This window comes from Symphodus melops, assembly GCF_947650265.1.
Source record: "Symphodus melops genome assembly, chromosome: 14".
NCBI lineage: Eukaryota > Metazoa > Chordata > Actinopteri > Labriformes > Labridae > Symphodus > Symphodus melops.
Window position 1 is genome coordinate 6,152,527 of NC_136704.1, and position 23,117 is coordinate 6,175,643.

The window sequence follows — 23,117 nt, forward strand, 5'->3', positions numbered from 1 at the left end:
GTAATGAATTATTCATTTCTGACAAGATGTTCAGTGTGTTAATGAGAACATCTGTGAACAAAAACACAAACACAGGACCTGAAACCATCAAGAGGTAAAAACAAACCATTAGTAACAGAATTAAAGGGCACTTTTACTTTTCTCAGAAAAAAACACTGTACGTTTACTGTGGGACGTTTGGGCTGTTTACCTGCCCTCAAATCTCAAGCTGTGAGAAATAAATCCCACAGCACTGACATGTGCAGCTGCCCCACAGTGCAGACAGGCTGAGTTATCCACTTCATACTCGTTCGCAGGCAGCAGTTTGATCAACTCTGACGAAAGAACAGATTTAATCAAGCTGACAGCTACACTTATGTGATGTGTGGCTGTAGGCGTTAGCAGCTCCTGCGCTGGCTCTAAGCCCAGGACAGTGAGACGACATCAGACACCAGCCCAACATTAAAGCACTGATCCGCTGATTAATGGCGGAAACAAAGTGTCTGTTACCAAATGATGATGCTGAATCTGTGGAGCCTAAATGATCAAAGGGGTCTGTGTGGCTACACCTCAGTATCAATTCATATCTACTATAAAAATAACTCATGTGCATCGTTTCCACCGAGCGGTACGGTTTGGTTGGGTAAAGTTTGCTACAGTAAACCCTCGGGATGTAAAGATTAATCGTGAGGCAGTTAAAATCGATTCAAAGGTGTCAAGGTTCAAATTGGTTCAAATAGTAGTAGTAGTAGTATGGAGAAGCGTCAGGAGCTGTAGAGCAGAAGAGGTTGGTTGTAATAAGCAGGCGTTATCATGGCAGTGGAAGCATGTTAGCTTCCCGAGACAGAAAATGAAAGACAAAAACACTATGCAAATATTACAACAAGACAGAGAACTTCACAAATACCACAACCACCATGATGCGGCATTTAAATCAACACCACACTGAGAAGCTTCAATCAACTCCAGGTTTGCTCAAAATAAATCGTGAGAGAATCGTGTCGTGAAGTCAGTATCATGAACCGTATCGCAAGTTGAGCGAATCGTTACATCCCTAGTAAACCCTGATCTTGTTTGCGTGTCCACAGCAAACAAGTGTAATCCTGATTGAGATAGCTACTTCAGCTACACAAAAGCACGACACCATTGCAGCGCAGAACAGTGTAGCCTGCAGATGAGTTCAATGAAGAAGAAGAACGTGAATAAAGAAAACAAAGGGACATGTTAGAGCCTGAAATGTAACGACCTGAAATGTTATCAAAACATTTAGCAAATCCTAAAATGTAATAACTGATTGATAATGTAACAAAACGCTGAGCACAAAATGTAGAACATTTTCCCTCAAAATGGAACAAGTTGTGACATCATCAGGAGAAAAATATTTTTCCTGCCCCATAATGTAATAACTGAGCCAAAATGCTTGTACAATTTGTTACATTGTTACTTGTTGACGTAACAACTTGTTACATTTTGGGCAAAACGTTATAACCTGTTGGGTTCAGCATTTTGTTACATTTTGGGTTTTGTCAAATTTTTTTCATAACATTTTGGGTCGTTGTTACATTTTAGCTAGTTACATTTCGGACTCTAACAGAGCAACAATGGAGGACATCCGACAGAGATCTGCATCTCTGAGGCTGTCCATGGGACGGTACTACTCCCTGCCAAAAAACAAAACAGCCTTGAAATTACTCTCTCAACGTGTTTGTTCATCTACGATTCTTTCGACCAATCAACAAACTCTCGTGTGTCAACTCCAACACGTAGGGAACACGGCATGGCTTTTAAAGACGCTGACAGACAGACAGACATTATTCAATATATTTCTAATAACTCTTACTCCAACACTAATACACTTCCCTGTATCCTTATTTTACTGAATATAACTCCTAACATTTAATTAAAGTTTTTTTTATACATTCAGTGTGATGCGTTTTTGCATTTTTCATCCAGAAATAGTACAGAAACACTTCCAGACCCATGAAGAAGAGACAGTAGTCATCCGGGTAGGTGGCCCTGGTTTGAATCCTACCTCCTGGGGGCTCCTTCCCCACGTCATCCCTCACTCTCTCTCTGATTTCTGACTCTATCCATTACCCTGTCTCTAAATAAAAAGCAAAAAAGCAATGAAAAGCTGGTGTGCTAGGCAGAACAACAAATTATTCATCCACAGTTAATTATTTTAAGTAGTAGTAAGTAAATATTCAAACTGTGATAAGAGCTGAAGTCAAGTCAAACAGCGAACTACTTTAGAACTACTCTGTACTTTACCTGCATTAGCATGTAATAGATGCCAGCCAGGCCGTGGGCAGCACCGATGTACTGCTTCTTGTGCCATTCATAGAGCAGAGGGCATCGATCTGTCTTCTTCTGCTCTGCCGACAGGTTCTTCCCCGACTCCACGATGGCCGTCACCACCTGATGATCAGAGAAGGACATGAGTTTCAACCAGTCGTCAGGTTTATTCCTATTCATGGTCCAGAATCATAACCAGTTGACAAATAGGGATCAAGCATCAATAGCATCACTTGTGGTTGGGGTCTGATCAATGATGCCAACCTTAAGCTAAATCCCCACGGTAGACCGGAATAGTGATTATGTATTTTTGTAGGCTGACCCGGAAGTAACTATGCATAAGGTTCCAACGAAAATGTGTCTATGGGATTTCTGCATTGGATCATTGGATCATTTTGGGTCATTGCAGAAAATAAGCTCCGAGTCAAACATGTTTCTGGTGTGTAGCTGTTTAGTTCAGCAGGACAATCTTTACAAATGAACACTATTTATATGAAGTTTGAGGCATCAATGCAGTCGACAGAAGTAAAAAGCTAACGTTATGCTACAAGCTAACTACACCGCTGTCGCCTCGGCTGTTATGCTTCATCGATATAATCAGCGGTTTTGACAAGCTAGAGAAACCGTAGCTTAATAAATTGTTTATTAACTTAATATTTACAAGAGCACTGAAAAACATGACGAGAGGCTGTAATGCGGATTAGTGAGAGAGTTCCTGGCGTGATGACGTTTAACATCTCCGACAACCACTGTAATCTCATGAAGCCAATTGTTAGCAACCAACGTTACGCTAAGTTAAGTTTTTACGTTAAGTACGCGTAAAAACTCACAAATTCACAAGTGGGGGTCTGAGCTAATGTTGTTTATCTCGTCTAACAAAACGTCAAAATCTCTTAAGCTTGTGTTAACCACAGACCTTATTTCAGGTGTTTAACCACAAACCCATTCAAAATCCACATTGACTTTTAGAGTTAGGAACCCATGGTGCTAAAATGCTAACTCACTTCTGGGTTTTAGGACTCAATCCTGTGCCAGTCTGTATGACATGCAGCAGAAGCATTCAGCAGCTTCCTCCATAGTTGCTAAAATGTAGCCAACAAATAGTGCAAAAACACAATGGCCACTTGAGGCTTGCATTCAAGAACAACTTAAACATAGATCCTCATGTTCAAATGCAGAATTGTACAACACAACTCAACATGTTAGGTTGATAATGTGCTGGGTAAATGTTTAAATAAATAACATTACAATGTAAATGATTTTAATTGCTAAAGTTAATGATGGAGTAGGACTGCTAGAACTGCTCTATAGAAAGCAACACTAGATTTTCTTCCCAGGTTCCCTCTGGTTCCCAAGTCAATGCTTCTGAGTCAGAAAAACAACCAACATGCTGTTTCTCACCACTTCTTTATGTCAACGTGCCAACTTCACACTGTGAAAAGCAGCACAGTGACAACAACATGATAACTTATTGCCACTTCTTTCCACATATCTCATAACTTAGCATGGCAGACTGCAGTGCTGGATTAATATAAAAAAAAATTTCCCCCTGTATCCCTGTATGAAGTAGCCCATTCTTTATACGTTTGATTCTTTGTGAGAGTAACACATTGTATGATAACAGTCATTAATAACGTTTTCACTACTCTTTAATTCCACATGAATAGACACCATTGTGCCAAACACTGGCATTTGAAATCTGTCTTGGTCTCCAGACCACTTTTTGAATGTCTTGATCTAATCTTGGAATCAAATGCCTTTTTACACGGTCTTGTCTCGGGCTTGTCACAGTCTCCAACCAGGCCCACTGAAGGCTATTTTTCCACGTCATGACTTTGATTCAAAGGAAAACGCCCCTTTCTAAAAGAACAATTCACTATAATTCATTCATAATTTGATTTTCATCCACTGGTTACGTCTGCAACCTTCCTCGTGTTACAGTCTAAGTAAGTGACATGCCTGCTGCACACAATGATTTATCCGGGGGATTTAAGGTCCTGGTCTTGTCTTGGTCTCACCCTGCCTAGGTCTTGGTCTGGACTCAATCCCTAAATATCTTGGTCTTAGAGCAAGAGAAAACAGTTACATCTCAGGAGTGATAATATGCTGAAATAAGTCCGACTGAGTTTTGGTCTGTCAGATAGATTTCCATAAGCAGACAGATGCTAGTCATGCAGGAAAACACAACAGTAAACGTCATAGGCTTAATTCAGCTCCTTTACTGCCTTTAGCTATATTTTGCACTCCTCGCCACAGCACTGTTATCTTATAGAGTCTTGTACATATTAGTCTTCGCTTTCTTTGAGCAAAGTGTTGATATATGTTGTACTTTCAAAGTCAAATTCCTCAATAACGCTGATTCAGATTGGAATGTTTCTTTAAATGGTCATTAAACACAATTAAAACACGCAAGTTTCACCAATTTTTCAATTTGGTTGTTTAGGATGATTTTAAAAGCTGGATTGGTATGGTTATATACAGTGAAAAAAGTGTTTGTGTGTGTGTGTGTTGTGGTGTATTTTCTAGTAGCTGCTGAGTCAGCAGTTTATCCAGTCCCCAAAGCAAGATGGAGTGTGTGAAAAAGAAAAGGAAAACAGTTCTGCAGCAGCAGCAATACGTCTCTCATGACAGAGCGGATTTACAGCCAGCTTAATCATTAACACCTCGCTTCACTCCTACACATCTACACTTGGATATACTGCCACCCTGCCTCTCCTTACCTTATGTGACCTGTTCAAAGTGGAAGATTTAAATTGATTTTAAATCTACATTAACAGAGATTACAATGATACACTAAGGCTTTGTTCAGACTGACGTCCAAATCCGAGTTTTCCCCAAATCTCATCAGACTCCGATCTAACTGACTGACTGTCCACATTACAAATTGCAAGTGACCAGATCTGATCTGCCTGTTCATATTGACGTGGTCTGATCCACATTGATTTCTATGGTAACAGGCTACGCCCAGTAAAAACAACAGCAAAATGGATGACAGAGTAACGTGATAATTTCTGATGCAAACAATTTTGTGGAGCAGTCTGTCAATGGGCTTGTTTTACTACGTTTGTTTTGATTCCTGCCGTTTTCTTTCACTGACCAAAGTTAACTTCTTTTTTAATAGATCTACATCATTGTATTGTATCATTGTATAATTTTTTGACGGTATCGCATTGAGAGCAACTGAGAAGTTCAGATTGAGTCAGATCTGTAGGAATCAGATTTGAATCAGATTTGAAACCACCTCTGTTTGAATCAGATTTGGAAAAATCAGATCTTTGGCTTTTTGTGTTCAGACTGGCAAAAAATAAATAAATAAAAAAAAATCCAACCACATACAATCTGGATGTGCTAAAAATCTGATTTGGAGGTGCAATGTGAAAAAGGCCTCTGACACTTGTTCAATTAGAATCGACTCCAATGTGTAGTCAAAGCAGGCACCACCAACTCTTTCTCCCCCATTCACACACAGAAGCCTCAATAAGCAATCCAATAAACAATCAACTATCTCTCTAGAGGGGATAAAATGTGATTTAGGCTAAATTAATCTGTTTGCTGCATAAATTAATCACTACAAACAAACCAAGGCCTGTGCGATTTCTAACCGGGATGATTGAATGAGCAAAATCTAATTCAAGCGCTCCGGGTGGAGGACTATCCTTTCAGTTCACAAACAAGACAACAAGAACAACAAGATGACCAAATCTGAGAGCAAGGAGAGACTGAGACAGAGTTTGGGCTGTCAGTAAACGCTGATGTAGACAGTCCTGGGGCAGAGGAAGCAGCCGGCTTTATTCTGACATCATGTGCTGTAACCTTCGAGCTGTTGATCAGTCGACTCGATCAATCCTGTCCTAAAGCCTGAGCTCATTCTGATCAGAATCTACACAGTACTGATCAACGTTGTCTCCCTCATTACAAAAACTGGGACCGGGAGTTTGTTGAAACTGTAAAATGCCTCATATGAATTATCAACATACAGTATATTCATTTTGGCAAAGTCAGTTATAATGCTTCATGTGATTCTGTCTGCACGTAAACGGTCCTTTTCATTATTTTATTTTTTTATGACTTACATTTCCCTGCAATGCTTCAATCTATTAAATATTTTTCAAAAGTTGCAACCTTTATAAAATATTTTCTGTTTTTGGTAATAATGGATCTTTATCTCCGGCTTTGTCATTCTGTACGTTTCAGATCTTTACTGACAGGTAGTTCACTGTTCTTCAAACTGTGTGTTCCAAATTTAGAGCTGAATCCAAACGTACCTTTTAAATCTCATAGTGACACCGGACTACAAACAAACCAAACAGAGGAAGTCACAGGTGAGTTTCTTTCATGTAGCGTTCAAACACAGCGATGAGACAGCTGTGTTCCGGTTTAAAAATAGAGATCTCGAACAAAAAAAACAAAAAAAGTTCAATTTATGAATTTCTCTTTTCTCAGTCTTGTCAGATACGGATCAGAGGCCCTTTAAGAGTTAAACTCTTGAGTTCCTTTTGGTCATTTAGACCTTTAATATGGGGTGGGGGACTAGTTTAAGCAAGGGCTATATGGCATTTTTGGAGAAAAAAAAAGCATAACAAGTACTGAGTCACTGAGTATGCTCATGTCGGCCAATATTATCAGTCTGGCTCTAGACAACTCAACTGTCCCTTAAACAATCATCGATCGCTTATCTTGCAGGCTTTAAGACAGATTATCTTGTTCATGTAAATTCAGAATTAAACTGCTGAAGATTTGATTATATTTGAGCAGCATGCCGCAGGATGGCGGTAAACTGAAACATTAGTCGTCCATAGGTATGAAGAGTAACAGTAAGCTCGGCATCTCTGGAAAAACAGGCACACAAACTCTGCAGACTAGCATAAAGTGGAAGAACAGTATCTAACTGCTTCCCAAAAAATAATCAATCTGAAGGTGGAACAACACAAAACTCACAAACTGTTCAAAGACACAACCCTCAGCTCCCTACACGCTAGCCGTCAATCAGAAAGGTTAAAACTAACAGTGCAGAAACTCTCTGTGAAAGTCTGAACTCACACACACACAAATCCAAAATAGCCCAGGGAGTAGGAGAATAACAAAAAAACCTGCAGAGAAAATCTTGCTCTTATAAAGAACAGTCTCAGAGGCCTGTAGTGAGAACAAGTCTACAGTGCCATAAAGAGGAAAACTTCTCTCAACAGCACCCTGGAGGACAGCCACTGTTTGGTAAAGCACAGCGGATGCTGCTGAGCTGTGCGTGGTGGTGGTGACGGGTATACGGGCACTAATGATGGTGAGATGAGCAGCAGAGAGGCGCTGCAGGATGCTCGAGCGTTCACCTTTTTATTCCTTCCTTCGTCATCATCATCATGCCTCCATCCAACACTTCCTCGTCTGTGAGCCCACTGCTGCTGCCTCCTCTCACAGCCCTTCTGTCCCAGTGTGAGTCTGTGTGTGTGTGTGTTTCAGTGTGTGTGTGTGTGTGTGTGTGTGTGTGTGTGTGTGTGTGTGTGTGTGTGTGCGTGTTTCAGTGTGTGTGTGTGTGTGTGTGTGTGTGCGTGTTTCAGTGTGTGCGTGCCTGTGCGTGTGTGTTTTTCAGTGTGTGTGTGTGTTTCAGTGTGTGTGTGCCTGTGCGTGTGTGTTTTTCAGTGTGTGTGTGTGTGTGTGTGTGAGGGACAGTGCGTGTTTCAGTGTGTGTGTGTGTGTGTGTGTGTGTGTTTCAGTGTGTGTGTAGTCAATGCGCGATGTCCTGGCACTTTACCAAAGGTGACAGCTGGTCCTCTAGTTTCTGCAGTGTGTGTGTGTGTGTGTGTGTGTGTGTGTGTAGGGTGGGGCTGAGTAGGTGTGTTGGAGTGCTCCATGCCCTGGTCTGCTTTCGTGATAGTAAGATTAGAGAAAGATCAGGGTTCAGATTCTGACGTTTCATCACACTTGTTTGTTCATTAGGCCGTTTTTGTCCAATTACACACAGACATGATGTAAAGCTGTAATTACAGCGTTGGATGCTGTTGCTTCGTACACCATGTCTGCATCGCCCTTTAGTTAAGTCGTGTGCTGAGATCCTTCCTCTTGTGTTGTCTAACACTGTGAGGTGCATGTGTGAACAGGCAAGTCAAGATTTCACTCTACAGTCAGTTATGAATGTTTATCTTAATTATGTTGTGTGTGTGTGTGTGTGTGTGTATACATATATATATATAATTCATACAATAACCCTGAGTCTTGCACTGACTAATGTGCACGTATGTGGGTGTGTCACCTTTGTAATCGTTTCCTCGTCCACAGTGTCAGCTCCTATCTCTTTGTTGACGTAGAGCAGAGCGTAAAGGTAGCCGGCCCGGCCGTACAGCAGCTCGTCCGGCATCTCTAAGTCCGAGCACAGCACCGACCGCTGCAGCTGGAGGAGCCTGAAAAATGAGCACGCACGCACACGCACACGCACACACACACACACACACACACACACACACACACAGAGATAACGTGAGTTTACCATGAAAGATACACAGATACAGTTCAAACAAGAGCCCGACCGATTCACCAGTCAAACAGCATTTTAAATGGGGATAATTGAACTGTACACGAGCCGTTCTTCCAACAGCAGAGTGTGTTTTGTGACTACAACAAACATCGCCCTCCAGGGTGTCAAACGCTATATCTATATATCGAACAAGCTCTACAAGTGAAAAATAGATCAAAGAAAGAGATCGGCCGATATATCGGAATCAGATTTTTTTCTCTCCCTGCTTCATAATGCTCGAGGGGATTCACTCCCAGGTCTTTAGCACTCGGTGTGTTTGGTAGGGTCAGCAGTGATGTCACACCTGACGGGGGTCGCGGTGGCTCTCTCTCCTCTCTCTGTGACCTTCATTAGCAGCACCTGCCGAGGGGCTCCGGCGGTCTTTATAGAGTGGAATGCAAGCCGAGACGCTGGAGAGTGAGACGGAGACCGGAGTAACGCTTGTTTTTACGTCGACGCCACGGGGTTTCTTAACACACCAACTGAGCTGGTATATATTCAGGAGGAAAAGCGAGGACGGGCAGTCTGTCTCGTGCACATTCAGGTAACAATCAGGTACACCTTCACGTTGACTGCAGTAGGACAGGCAGTAGGTTACAGGCTCACTGGCCCTGAAGAGGCAGCTATTAGCTGTGGTTGATGTAACACTCCCCAATATCGATATTGCCCCCAGAAATCCCATATCCACCAAAGTTCAAAAGTTTAAAACAACTTACTCTTCTACACAAAGACTAAATATACTTATTATTATGAACAATTACTTTGCTCTAAAAATGGAAGCACCCTTCCCAGCAAGTCGTCTGTGTATCACTGGTGAGTGCATCTTCTTTGTCAAGGAGCCTCGCTGTCCAACAGCTATTTTAAACACACCAGTGAGTCACACTGTTATATCGGATGGCATGTTCCTTCAACATGTTCCAACCACACAAACCGGAGTTCATCACTTACTCCTACAGAGACCCCTACCAATGTGCTAATGCTTCATGTTTGAGTAACATAGATGGAGGGGAGGGGTATACACACACACACACACATATATATATATATATATATATCTATATTTATTTATTTAGGGGTTTTTTCTGATGTTTTTAAGAGTCACAGAGAGGGTAGAGATGTGTTATGACAGTGATGTGTTATGACAGATATACATTTTGTGTTTGGCAATAAAAATATCCAATAAAGCCAGCCTTCTACATGAAAGACACTGTAAGTACGCAAGGGCTGTGTGGATTAAAGGAGCAATACGCAACTCTTGACTCACAGTTCAACATTGATACGAAGAAAGATCCCCCCCCTCCCCCCCTTTTGTCCAATACTCCGCCCACTTTAGTTTTGTGCCAAAATATCGACTCTGATATGATCTCGACATGTTTATCACTTCATAGTCCCAACCAGGGTCTGAAATTAAAGGGATATTTTACCCATTTGCATGAAGCTTTATATGATTAGAAACATGGAAGTATTGTTGTATGGACGTGCATCAAGCCCTCAGACGAGAAAAATATGAGCTTAGCTGCATGAAAGATAAAGATGGAGGTTTGTTGTTGGCATCTCAGAAATAACCAAAACATCCACAACGAGCAGGACGGACTCGGATAGTTGTTGCCATGGTTACTTCTGCTTTTTTAGCAGATTTGCAAACCAACTATGTGTATAGCGCCACCTGCTGTATCAGACTGTGTATATACACACGAGTACTCAAAGGCAGTCAAAACGACTGAAACGCAGACGTATTTTAAACTTCCACTGCTTTCCATCACATTTGAAAACATTTAGGAGTATCATTTTATAAACGGCTATTTCCTTTTTTTGCATCCCATAAAAGACAAAGAGCATCTTCGCTGAATGGTTCCATCCATACTAAAGCAGCCTCCGCAGATCGGCTCTCTCACCTGGAAAGACAGTCTTTGCTGTCAGCGGAGTTGTTAAGTTTGTGGTGGACCACTGCACCCACTGCAAGCGGCCCCGCATCCCCACACAGGAAGGTCACTTTACGTCCATTCAGGATCCTCATGGCCCTCTTCACGTAGTCCAGTGCCCTCTGCAGGTGGGAGGCCTCATGAGACACTCGGTGCAGCTGGAGGTACAGCAGGGCAATGCCTGTGGTGGTGATTAAACAAAGCAGTGAGTGAAACCTGTTCACATGTTCTCAGCTGTGTTCTGTTTGAGGTGCTGGGGACAGACCTGTCCAGCCTGTGTATGTGGAGAAGTCATGGGGGTCCGCTGTCTTCAGACCCTCCTCCATTTGCAGGAGGAGATCTTGGATTTTACTCTGGACCTTCTTCTGGAAGGCTGCACTCCCCTGAGGAGGAGAAACAGAGAACTCTGAACCTCAACCATCACCGGTCATTTACAAACGTTCGCTTCGATGCGTCGACTTAAGCTTTAAAAATACAGGGACAAATGTAGCCCAGCAGATACGCCTACAGTGGTACAGAAAAAATAAAAAAAACTTCTAAAACTAAAGGAACGTGCACTTAATGATAAAACATTCAAATTACAAAATGACCTCTTACATTTTCTTGAGAGATTATCAGAGATATATTTAATATAATATCATCTGATATGTTGCAGGCCTTATTAGAGGGGGTAAATTATTCGCTGATAAATAGTGGTGACCAACAGACTTTGGGGGGTCTGGGGGTCTCCCCCTGAACATTGAATGCACCTAACCATTACTTTCCTGTTTACTGAGTTTGTATGGACCAATTTGGGTCTTTTGTAAAAAAAACTTCATGATTATGATCCTCCTTCTTTTTTCAAAGGTTTCAAGTGTTCGTCAGACGAATGTTCACACAAAGAAGAGTGCTTTCATTTGAATGCTTTTATAAACGTTGGTACTTTTCCAGCCCTGCAGAATCTATCAAGTTTCCTTTTTTTACACTAAGCAGTCATGTTGTGAAGGTATGATCTTTTATTTTTCTGGGTTGCTTTTGTTTGGTTTGTTTATTTATTGAAGAGGGGTCGAGATAATTTGGATGACAGACAAGGTGCTGGAGTACTTCAAGCCCTGAAATCAGAATCAGATTTTTTTCACTCCGTGATATCGATATTGGCCCCAAAAATCTCACATCAGTCGGGCCCTTACAGTTATATCACTATTATAACCCATGTAAAAAAGCACATTTAAAGTTGCCTATCCCTCAGCTGAAATAAACTGGGCTCATTTCTGACTGTTCTGTGAGGGCGTTTCAAATCTTCATACTGATTCAGCAGTGGGAATTGAAATGTTTCTTTAATCCAACAGCAAACTGGTGGCTGGAACGTGAGCTCGCACTCACAACAACACTGCCACCGTTCAACTTTATATCATATCTGCCTTTTAAATTCAGTGGACTTCTTTAAGCTTTGAATCCCCCAAGTTTTCAGCACATGGTTTCCTTTGTTGGTCACCGTGACTACGTGCTGACATGATATTTCAGCACACTTTGAGAACCCTCGAGCTGCATGTCTACATTGGCTTTAGTAAATCCACAAGTCATAAGAGCCTTAAAAGTGTGTCCTCTGTGTCACATAGAGACAGTGGCAAGCACTAATCTTTTCTCAAATATCCGCCAGTAGGTTGTGACCCAGACTCGTCAGCGTTATGGTTCATTTCAGGAAAACGTAGTATGTTAATGAGGTGGTAAGCCACGCGGCTCAGGGCTCGATTTACCCTTTCATGATGGAACAGGTCAGACTGCGCTTCAAAGCCGGGTTCGATCGTGCATATGGAGTTAATCAGTTCTCCGCAGGCTCCATTCACATTCAGCCGACGGAGAGGACGGAGAGGAGAGGAGGGCTGGGAGAGCCTCCAGTTCAAAGCAGCTGAAGGGATTTCACCGAGTGTCTCTCACCAGCCACTTCTCCACACGCAGCGATGGGAGTGATGAAACGCCGGAGCGATTTGTTGAACTTCAGGCCCATTTACTCTCAGCCACCGGCCTGATAAATTAACAGGAACACTTAGAGAACGGATTTCACAGCTCTGTCTAATCTGTGCTGCTGCTTGTGAAACATTTTTCCCAAATGAAACCAGTCTGCATTTAGTCGCCCTTTCACTCTGTTCCCAACAATTATTGTCACGTTGGATTAATCAAAGCTGATGGAAAAGAAGCTTTGCCTGACAACTCTTGCGTCGGGCAAAAGGAAAATCCTCCAACACACTGTTAAGTTCTTTTTAGTTAGTACACACTTTGAAGTAGACAAACATTGAATTATTACTGAAGTAGAAGTGGGGGAGAAAAGAAATTGAGATTCTTATCTTCTGAGATTTTAAAATCGATTCATAACTTAAAAATCTATTTTTGGCTCATCATTCACTCCCTGCTAATTGCTAAGGCTAGCTCTTTATGCTAAAAGGAGCAGCAAGAAATTCAGCCAGTCTCACTGATGAATAGAGTAGGTCCGGAAGTACATACTCATTCATAAATGGACTGAATCACGAATCCAGAATCAATTTGAATTGAAACCAGATTCTGAATGAAATCATGACCACAACAATCAACACGGAATCGTGAGACACCCAAAGATTCCCAACGCTAGAACTCGGAAAGAAGGAAGGAAAAACCTTCAAGACTCTCTCAGCTGGAGAAATTCTTGCCAGCAGAAGGGAAGGATATGCAGCGTTCCGGGTGAACTGGGAAGTGGGAAATTCCGAGTTCCCAGTCTGAAGTGTGAACTGGAGCACCCCCTGAAGTCATATTTACTCGTCAGAAAGTTGGAGGAACTTGGAGCAGCCTGAGGTAGAATCCAACATGTCTGTTATGTGCATCAACAGTACGTTAAAGCTGTAACTACAGTGTTTATTAGCTACTTGCTCCTCTTTTTGTGTGATTAAATCAGTCACACTGAGAGTATCGTGCACGTTCTCTCTGTGGACATGCTGTCATTTTACTATCACATAGTGCATTGTTATCATCTGGTGTTAGCTAATAAAACAAAGGAGCTCCTGGAGGCATCCATGTTGCTTTTCTGACTTGCAACTGTGATGTCATTCCCAGCTCTGATTTCCCAGTTCCAAGGTAAAGGGAACGCAGCATTAATTGGGGATGGGATAAGCCCTGTTTCCAAACAGCAGTCCGGTACGGCTCGGTTTGTGTTTCCACAGCCACTCGTGCCCTATTTGGTAGGTGTTGTGTAAGCCGGATGCCAATAGCTGCGTCAGCTACATAATAGCGTCACATGATAGCAGCTAACAGCTAACCGCTAACTAAGAAATTCAACAATGGAGAAAAACGTGACACAAACAAAACCAATAATGAAGACATCCAGCAGTTCGTCTGCTCTGTTAGTGACATGTGACTCTTTATTACAAAACTCAAGCTTTGCCTCAGAGAAGGCTGTGTGCCGCGAGGAGAAATAAACAGACGTAAACAATCGACTGTGTGTTTAAACATGGCAGGGTTTTGTTTACCCATTGTCATACGGGAAGTGACGATTCTTTTGACCAATCAACGGACTGCAGTCTTTAGCTCCACCTTTTAGGGTCATTTTGATATTCTTGGCACCCCAACAGAAGGGTCCCAAAAAGTAGGACGGTACGGGTCGGTTATTTGAGAATCTTTAGTCTCTGGAAACAACGCCAGAGTGGGGTTAATATGGGATGGGTAGGAAGGGGTCTCTCACCAAAACAATGAGGGGTTGGCATTTAGTACAGTATGTATATTTTGATAATTGACCAATGACACTATGATTATATTCAACTTTCTGTTGAACTATTTTGAAAATGTTTCTGTGTATACATGCTGCCAACTCAAGAAAAAGTTGTTTTCCTATCTAGTTCCGAACAGAACAGACAAAATGTGAAGGCCGAAAAGCAAACGAGCCTGAACAGAGGCTGCCCTCTGTCCCCACACAGAGAGGATTATTAGCACTCCAGACTGATCTGTGTGCTCTGAGTCATCGATGCAGTCATCCATAGATGGACGAATCAACAGTGAAGGAACGAGAACAAAGCAGAGGCAAAGTGACAGACTGGATTGTTTCACAAGAAGCAATTTCTGTTGCGCTTCACAATGGTATATATTCAGCAGAATGAGAGTACTGCCTGCCGCTGTGCACAACACAGAACTTCACATAGATCAGAAACTACAAGGCCAGTTTTTTACCTAATTGGGGCAGATTTTACACAATGTAGTAAATAACAGTTTGAAAATGCAACGCCATCGTTTATTTGAATGGGAAGGTGTAATGAGTAATCTCAGAATTAAATCAGAAGTCATCGGGCGAAAGGAAAGAGCTGCCTCTTGTTCAGCACAATGTGTGCTCAATTAAGACACAAACACATTCACTCATTCCTTAGGTCTAAGAAAGTTACGTTCTTGAAACAATATGGACACTACAGACTCAGTGATAACTTTCTATAGTTTTAAAATCCTGTTTCACGCGATCATGTAGAGCTTTGCGGCATTTTTGAATCAGAGAAGCTCTTGGACTCCCTTCTCACACAAGCCTTCCTGTTTCCGTTATCTCACTGAGAGCAATCGTGCCTCACCGCCAACAAAGCCTATTGTGTTGTTTTGGCCCTGAGCTAAGAATTGGAAGAAGACACAAAGAAAAGCCCACACTATTGTCGGCCCGACAATGTCATACACGCTGGAAAATCATTACTCACAAGCAAAGCTTTTAGGCCTTTTTTTTAGTGTTGTTTTCATATACCATCAAGCACTAAGATGTTAGGCAGGCACAAAAAACTTCATCTCATCCAATCGATCAAATTATAAGAATATGGGGCGGCTGTGGCTCAGTGGTAGAGACGGTTGTCTTACATTTAGAAGGTCAGGGATTCGACTAAAACGTTGCACGAGAACACAGCGCAAGGACTACAGCAGACAGTCAACAGTACGTTCTGCACATGCGTGAGGCGGCTGTTATGATACGAGAAGCCCCTTTTCACACTGCCGTCGTGCACCACTCGTATTATAGGTATAAAGTTACAAAGGGGTGGAACATTTCACGAAACTTTCCATGGGAAGTTAAGCTCGGGAATTTGTAGAAATATCTCACATCAGAAGGTTTCCATGGAAATGAACTGGAAATGTATGGTAATTAAATCTAACTGTATGAATGCATAAATGTAAATATGTTGTTGTTGTGATTTACATCATATTACCACATAATATTATCATAATTGACTTCCCCTTATGTAGTCCACAGGCAAAATGTGTGGCTTCAATGGTCTTGTCTCTGGGCTCAAAGTGTGGTCCAGGGTTCTAGAAATCATCGGGGCAAGTTTTATTATGGAGGAGTGCACAGTGCATGTCGTGGGCGTGGCCTCAGTCGCCCTGCAGTAAGCATTGTGCTCTGTGCATGTGATAAACAAATAGATTATTCAAGTGTACTTGCATGAAATTCAGCTGTTTTAATCAATGTTATGCTAAAATGCCTTTTACCCAACTATATTTAAGCTCTCTGTTAAGGACCAACCTTCAATTTTCTAAATTCCCGGTATATTCCAGTTAACTTTATTACTTCCCATTGAAAGTTTTCAACTTTAAAATTCCGGAAATTTGAAACCCTATATAGGTAGCCTACTTATTGAGAATAATTAAAAATTGATAAAAAGCTGAAAATGGCACTTGAGTTGTCAGCCCTTTGTCCTTTAGTGGAAAATAGAGACAGGGAACATGACAGGGACAGGAACCACAAGGAGAAACCGCACTAATGGGTGGAAGCATGGATGGTACAGCAGCAGGCTCAAGGGGCTTTACCGAACCTGGGTCGAGAGCTGGAGAAAAATTAAACCTCCAAGCAGCCAATCAGAGAGATTACTGTCACCGATTCAACATGTCAAATAGGCAGCAAAAAGGCCGACGGGCAAAGATGGAGCCGGACACACCACAAAAACCAGGGCGATGAACGCTCAGCGACGGGCTGTTAGAGCTTGAATTTCTTCACATACAGAGAGAACGTGTTGAGATGTACTGCCCCTTTTAAGAACTGTCAGCACCAGCTTAAGACAGTTTTTATAAAAGCATAAAATTGATGAGAAAAAAAAAGTAATAATCATCATTAAGAAAAGAAGAACGTCTTCTACTCATCACGTCCCTCCTCCCAGCAGTGAAGACGACTCGGAGGCGGCGTCATGTTTGTTTGGTGGCTGGAAATATAACCAATTTTTTTCAGCTCACCACAGATAAAAAAAAACCCACAAAAAAAACAAGTGGGAAGTATAATTTTTCCTACTACATCCAAAGGTTAGATAAAGAAGTGCTAGAATACACTGCTTTTCCCATTTAAAAAAGAAGTAAAGAAAACAAAATGGATGGATGACAATCTTTTGCTAATCAGGTTGCTAATGATTTATGAAATGACAAATTTATAAATTGATAAGGTAGCAATGATGCATTTCTTCAATTGTGTCCCGCTAAAGTAAGACTTCACAAACAATACCCTTCAAACTAGAACAGCACTAAACAAACTCAAATGAGCGTAAAGATCCATTCAGCAGTTCTAACCCCCGTCCTAACAGCAACGATACTGTATGTCACATCTATCTCATCATGTTCACACTACAGCACGATGGAAGTTTGGCAATGGCTGTGATTACAGAATATGGCTTTACAGTACGAGCCAGTTAGCTCATCTAGCTACTGTTTGATACAATCGTTGAGGCCAAGAGGATGAGGAGGACGAAGGATGACGCTAAGAAGACAACAAGAGAGAGTGACCGAGCAAGAAGCAAAGTGTGGTGTGCACCCCTGCAGATATCATTTAAAACTGATTGTCATGTAACAACAGGCTCGGTGTCTGTGTTGTCTCATCTTTAGAACGTAATCTGACCAAAGATATGACTCAGGCTTGCATACAATTAAATCAATTAATCCATTTTACACCAGAAGTTGTCTCTACAGCAGGCTGGAGCAGATTCACACTGGTATTATGACTGTTCCTTGTCAGTCGACAGGTTTTCTCTGGTTTCTCACAGCACCGCCCCCTTGCTTGTCAACAAGTGCACTTTGTCTGATGGAGAGCCAGAACAGCACTGTTTCACACAAGTGCACATCAAAACCTTAGATGGGCCCCAAAGCGCACCAAACAAAAAAAATCTTCATAAAGCTCTTGTGAGAAACGATTGGTTAGCGTGTGCTTCGGCGCCACCTGTGGACAAATGGGTGTGCTTTTCTTGTTCTGTGGTGTTGTCCAACAAAAATGTTTACCTGCTCAAAAACCCCACTATCTGCATTGAAAAAAAAAAAACAGTTTCTGCGGCAGAATTCCTCCTAGGGCTCTGAAATGATACTTTTGTGTGTGTTTGTTTTTTCAGCGAGCCCAAATAAACTTTCAACCCTGTTCCTCTGGTGCTGTTTTATCAGACCAACACCAAACAAGTATTTGCGTCGCAGGATCACATGAATATAAATCATGTTGATCACATTTATTGAAGCAAAATTTCGCCTGAAGTGACATGCCGAGTGGGAGGGGCTTGACACCTAGACACCAATGTTTGTATTTGTCTCCTCCATAATCAGATACTGTTACTGCTGCCTTTTAACTGTTGACCTGAGTCATTTTTTTTCAGACACTCCCGGATCACTGCTACTGCGGGTTAACCACTCCAGTTGTGCAGCTCCAGATGTTTGGCAGACTGCAATTATTACTTTGACCTCTTTTCCTGATGGCAGCCTTGTCATAGTCTTCTGTCAGTGATGATTGGCTGTCGCGTAAATGCATCAAGCGTATATGTCGACAAAGTTGCATATTTTTAACTCACGCTACAGACACGACATTACTCGAGGAGTTCATCATGACGCGTTTTACGTCATTCCGTTGACTTTCTATTTACTTTTGGAGAGCGACAGTTTACCTTCTGCAGGTTACAGGGATCATTCACAACCATAACACATTACATGCAACATCACCTTTAGTGTTATAAACGATACCAATTAATGCCAATGAGACTGTTTGGTGCAAAGATACATTAACACCCTCAACATCTTAAACTGGTAATACTCTTTAACGAAGGACTTTTTATTAATTAGTAAACATGAAAAATAGTCAAACAAGTGTTTGCATGTAGAACTGACATCCTTATAGGTGAGCTTCATTAAAAATGTCACCCAAATAAATGCACATGGTAATAAATAACTACGACATAAGTGCGATCAAGCTAAGCCTGGTTTCGATTTGCACGTCGAGATATGCTCATAAAATACAAAGAAAGCAGAATATCCCACCTTTCCTGCAGCGTCGAAAGGCTCCTGGTCCTCTTCTTCTGCTCCTGAGTTCGAGGTGAGGACACCTAGGTCCATGTCGGGGTAAGGGTTTGGAAAAGAGCGCTCCTCCATCTCTGCCTCTGTAGCCGAGATCAGCTTCAGTCGCTTGGACATGTTGTCTCCCATGGCTACGGCGGCTCGGCAGGGACAAAAATCCTCAGGCACACAAGTCTACACGGCCATATCAGTGGGAAAAAGAAATCGCGTATTAGAAAATACGGAATGAATATTTAAACCAAACCAAAGTTAACCTATTTATTTAAAGTAATGGAGGAGAACGGGATATGACGATGCAATATTGTGAAGTGTTTAAAGTCCGTCAGAGTGCGAGCATTTCTTCCACAGCAACAAAATATTAAAATAAATAAAAGACTTTCAGGACAACTTGTTTTAATTCATTTTAAAGACGGGCTAAAGGTGAACAATTAAAAATACTCCTGTTTAATGAGAAATTTCCACCGAACAGCAAAGACAAAATAACATTACCTTTCATTATAAAGAATATCGCAAATAAAATTCTATAACCTCTAGGCCAGTGGTGTCCAAACTTTTTTTCTTGCGGGCCAAAATTGACGCGTTAGAATCGCTCACGGGCCACAGGGTTTTTGTTTTTTTTTGTTTTTTAAATATTGGAAGGAACTTTTTGTATTTTGACCTCTTCAAAAAATAATGTAAATACACAATAATTAATTGCAGTGGGAAACTGTTGTGTTCTAATTTTTTGGAAAGAATAGTCAGGCTTTTATAGGTCTCCCTCGCTAACATGAAAAAGAAATAAAAGAACGAAATATGCCATCTGATGAGGCCTGGGGCCAAAATCTTCTGATTCTTCGATTTGAAGTCAAGGGCCACAAAAAATCCACTCAAGGGCCACAAATGGCCCCCGGGCCGCACTTTGGACACCCCTGCTCTAGGCCTATATAAACTTTATTTGAAAAACCGGGTTTACCATTGTGCACTACGATGCGCATTTTTCATTTAATATGTTGATGTAGCCTGTAAAACTGTATTCAACAAGTAAATGACGTTTGTACTTCACATATTTGTAGGATACCAACAACTTTAAGTTTTATTCGAATTAACTTTTAAACTAATGTCTTAATAGCCTATTTAAAAAAAAAAAGAAGATTAGCCTAATAACATTACAGAGGAATTAAGTTTGGCATCTAAATCAAATAAACTTAAGCTAATGAATGTCACCTTGAGTAGGCTAAGCTTTCTATATAGGCCTCGACAGTGTTAAATATGAAACGAGTATTCATGCAATCATTTATAAATGTGTCTGAAAGTCCAACACTTTTAGCACCTTTTTGTTTGTTTCGTGTAACAGAAGAATGAAATGTGATGGGAAAGTGTGCACAGTGCAGTGCAGATAGAAATGCCTCAGTGGAAACAATTGTTGCTGCACTGTGATCATTCTAGCAGTCCGAGCTACAACACTGCAGTTAATGACAGGTGGAGCCTGAATCGGGCTTACCACGACAATGTGATCAGCAGGATATCCAAACACACGTCCGTATTGTCCCCGGTGTCTTCACAGCTTGTTTGTCTGTGCTTCACTCTGGTTGTTGGTTGCAGCAGCCTCAAGCCTCCCAGCAGCGTCTCTCAGCATCTCCCTCAGTGTCCAGTCTTTACTGTTTCCCCGATGAATGGAAAGTGGAAGCCGCAGTCAGAGCATCCAGGCGGTACAGTCAGCCATGTGTCACCGCATCACTGTGTTTCTTTCCGTTTCTCCCTCCTCTGTGCCCTCCCCGCTTCTTTTCTGGGAGCTCACCGAACCATCAGAGTGCTGCTGATGCTGCTCGGCAAATCAGAACCCCCCACTCTCCCTCCCCTAAGCTCCTATCCCCTCCCATGCCCTGCCCTGCCCCTCCTTCCCCCCCCCCCCCCCCCCCCCCCCCCACCAGCTTGAAAGAGAGACCTGTACGCTCTGTGCAGACAAGAGGCTGCAGGAGGTGTCCTAACGCACCCAGCTAACCTACAAACCCACCAGAACCCGTCTGCATCACCAGTAGACTGTTATTCATATAGCCAGTCCGGTTCTTTTTGACCAAATGGTGACAGATGGTGTTGGTGTGTGATCCTGGCCGGGATTAAGCAATAGCAAAAAAAAAAAAAAAAAGCTACCACCCCCACCCTTTCCAAATACACACATGCACTCACACATGCACACACACTCAAACACGCACACACACACACACACACACACACACACACACACACACCCTTGTTGCCTCTTTCATCAATCCTCCTCTTCTTTTTCTGTCACTTTCTCACATAACTTCAAAGGGTTTCCTTTTTAGGATTTGCCCTTTGCACAAATACATCACCAGCCCATAAGATTGTAATAACACTTGACCACCAAAATAATTAAACACATACAAAACAGCTTTGTTACTAACATTGTGTGTTTGATGTCCTGCTGCTGTAACGCCACAATTTCCCAGCTTGGGATCAATAAAGTACATCTCTCTATCTATCTATCCGTCTATCTGTTTTTATCTTCATTATAATTTCCACGAGCACTTGCTTTCCTTATTCAACTTATGTGAGATCAGAGCACTAATGGCATTTCATTCAGATATTTCCCATCTGCCCCTTACAGTAGTCTATCTGTGGAGCACAGTTTCAGTAATCCAGTCCAATAGACAACAGAACCTTTAAAGCAGCTGCAGCGTGACCTGCAGGGATCTGCTTTTGTGATTATGAAGCCTTCAGTCTCTTATCTGGTCTTGATCTGTCATGCCACCCATCATCAGCAGAAATGAGCAAGCTCTAAATGAAAACATGGAATATGTGAGACTCGCGTACATTATGGTAAAATGGATGCACCTCCTATCGGTTATTTTATTATTTTAATCTGGTAAATCTCTATATCATGAATTTAAGGTAAGTGTTAGAGAAGTTTATCACATTGAGATTTTAATGATTTGTCAGCAGAATTATTCTTTCAGTGTCAATACAGAGCCTTTAAATGTTGCACACAAAGAATTGAGTTCATGATTTTTCATCCTTGCCTCCTTTGTTAAATTAGCTTGTAGTTTACGTCAAAATACATGGAAATATACAGAAGGCATGCTCAACTTTGTTCAGTTCAGACCATTATTGTTTCTTGAAGCGAAATTTGATTTAAATCAGTGGACAAAAAAACCAAAACAAATAAACAGATTAAGGACAGTACAATATAACCTGATGGAATAAAACCAAGAGAGATGTTTGGTAAATGTTTCACTGGACTGGTAGCAATATAAGAAAGTGCCATCGTGCTGCTTGAAAGTGCTTCCTAACTACTAAGAGCGCCTCCTAGTGACTTAATTCTAAGAAAATTCTTATAATAATTACATCTTCTAAAAATTCCCATTAAAGTTAAGGCTAAACACTTGTAAAGATCAACGTTGTTCACAAAGCTTATTCATACCTCGCAATGGGGTCACCCACACCTCCTCACTAAGATAGATGTTTCTGTCCCTTCCTCGCTCAGAGTTCCTCAACTCCTGAACTTTTTAAGCTAAGTAGGAGCTCTCTAAAATGATTCTCAGAATTCTTGTGAACACAGGTATTGGGTTTGTATCGCCTTTTTTTTAATTTATTTTTTTTACACATATTCTCATTAAATTTACATTTCTTTCCTGTTCACAGAAGGAGACTTTTTGAATATTACATACATTCTGAATGTAAGTACATTTCACCTTTGAGGCTGGGAGGATATGTTTTGTGTCAAACTGGGTCGAGATAAACATTGGATGCGTTCACGCTTCAGTACAGCACATCCTGAAAAAATTCAGAAACATTTTTGGTGCGCTACAAAACCCATCCAAATTTCAAAGCCAAACTTTTCGCTTTCAGATTGCCCCTTTGGTAATTTATGTCCAAGGTTTTGAGAGAAATTCTTTGAATAAGAACAAAAATCTCTGGCACTGCCTCATAAATAATGACTTTAAAAAAATGATGTGAGGAAAGTCTTAGTATTACCTGAGTCAGTTCCACATTCACAGCTGTATACATTCCGGTGCACACAGCACTCACGAGAAAACGAAGAAATGTAGGCTAACCTATAGCATTTAGCCTAAGGGGAAGAGCACTATAAAGAGCATGTCACATCTCTGAAACATGTGCTGGTTGAGCAATTAACATGGTTC

The 23,117-nt window shown here is 41.5% G+C and overlaps 1 protein-coding gene across 1 annotated transcript in view; it reads right to left on the reverse strand.

The window, feature by feature from the left end:
* lancl2 (LanC lantibiotic synthetase component C-like 2 (bacterial)) overlaps window positions 1–20,819 on the reverse strand; it is a 32,230-nt gene extending 11,411 nt beyond the window's left edge. The window contains exons 1-6 of the mRNA XM_079361502.1: window positions 20,456–20,819; window positions 18,940–19,149; window positions 10,967–11,084; window positions 10,675–10,882; window positions 8,519–8,666; window positions 2,251–2,397 (exon numbers count right to left, since the gene is read on the reverse strand). Of these exons, the coding sequence (XP_079217628.1) occupies window positions 2,251–2,397; window positions 8,519–8,666; window positions 10,675–10,882; window positions 10,967–11,084; window positions 18,940–19,104 (786 nt within the window). The 5' untranslated portion in view covers window positions 19,105–19,149; window positions 20,456–20,819. The remainder of the gene's footprint in view (window positions 1–2,250; window positions 2,398–8,518; window positions 8,667–10,674; window positions 10,883–10,966; window positions 11,085–18,939; window positions 19,150–20,455) is intronic.
* Between the last annotated feature and the right edge of the window lie 2,298 nt (window positions 20,820–23,117).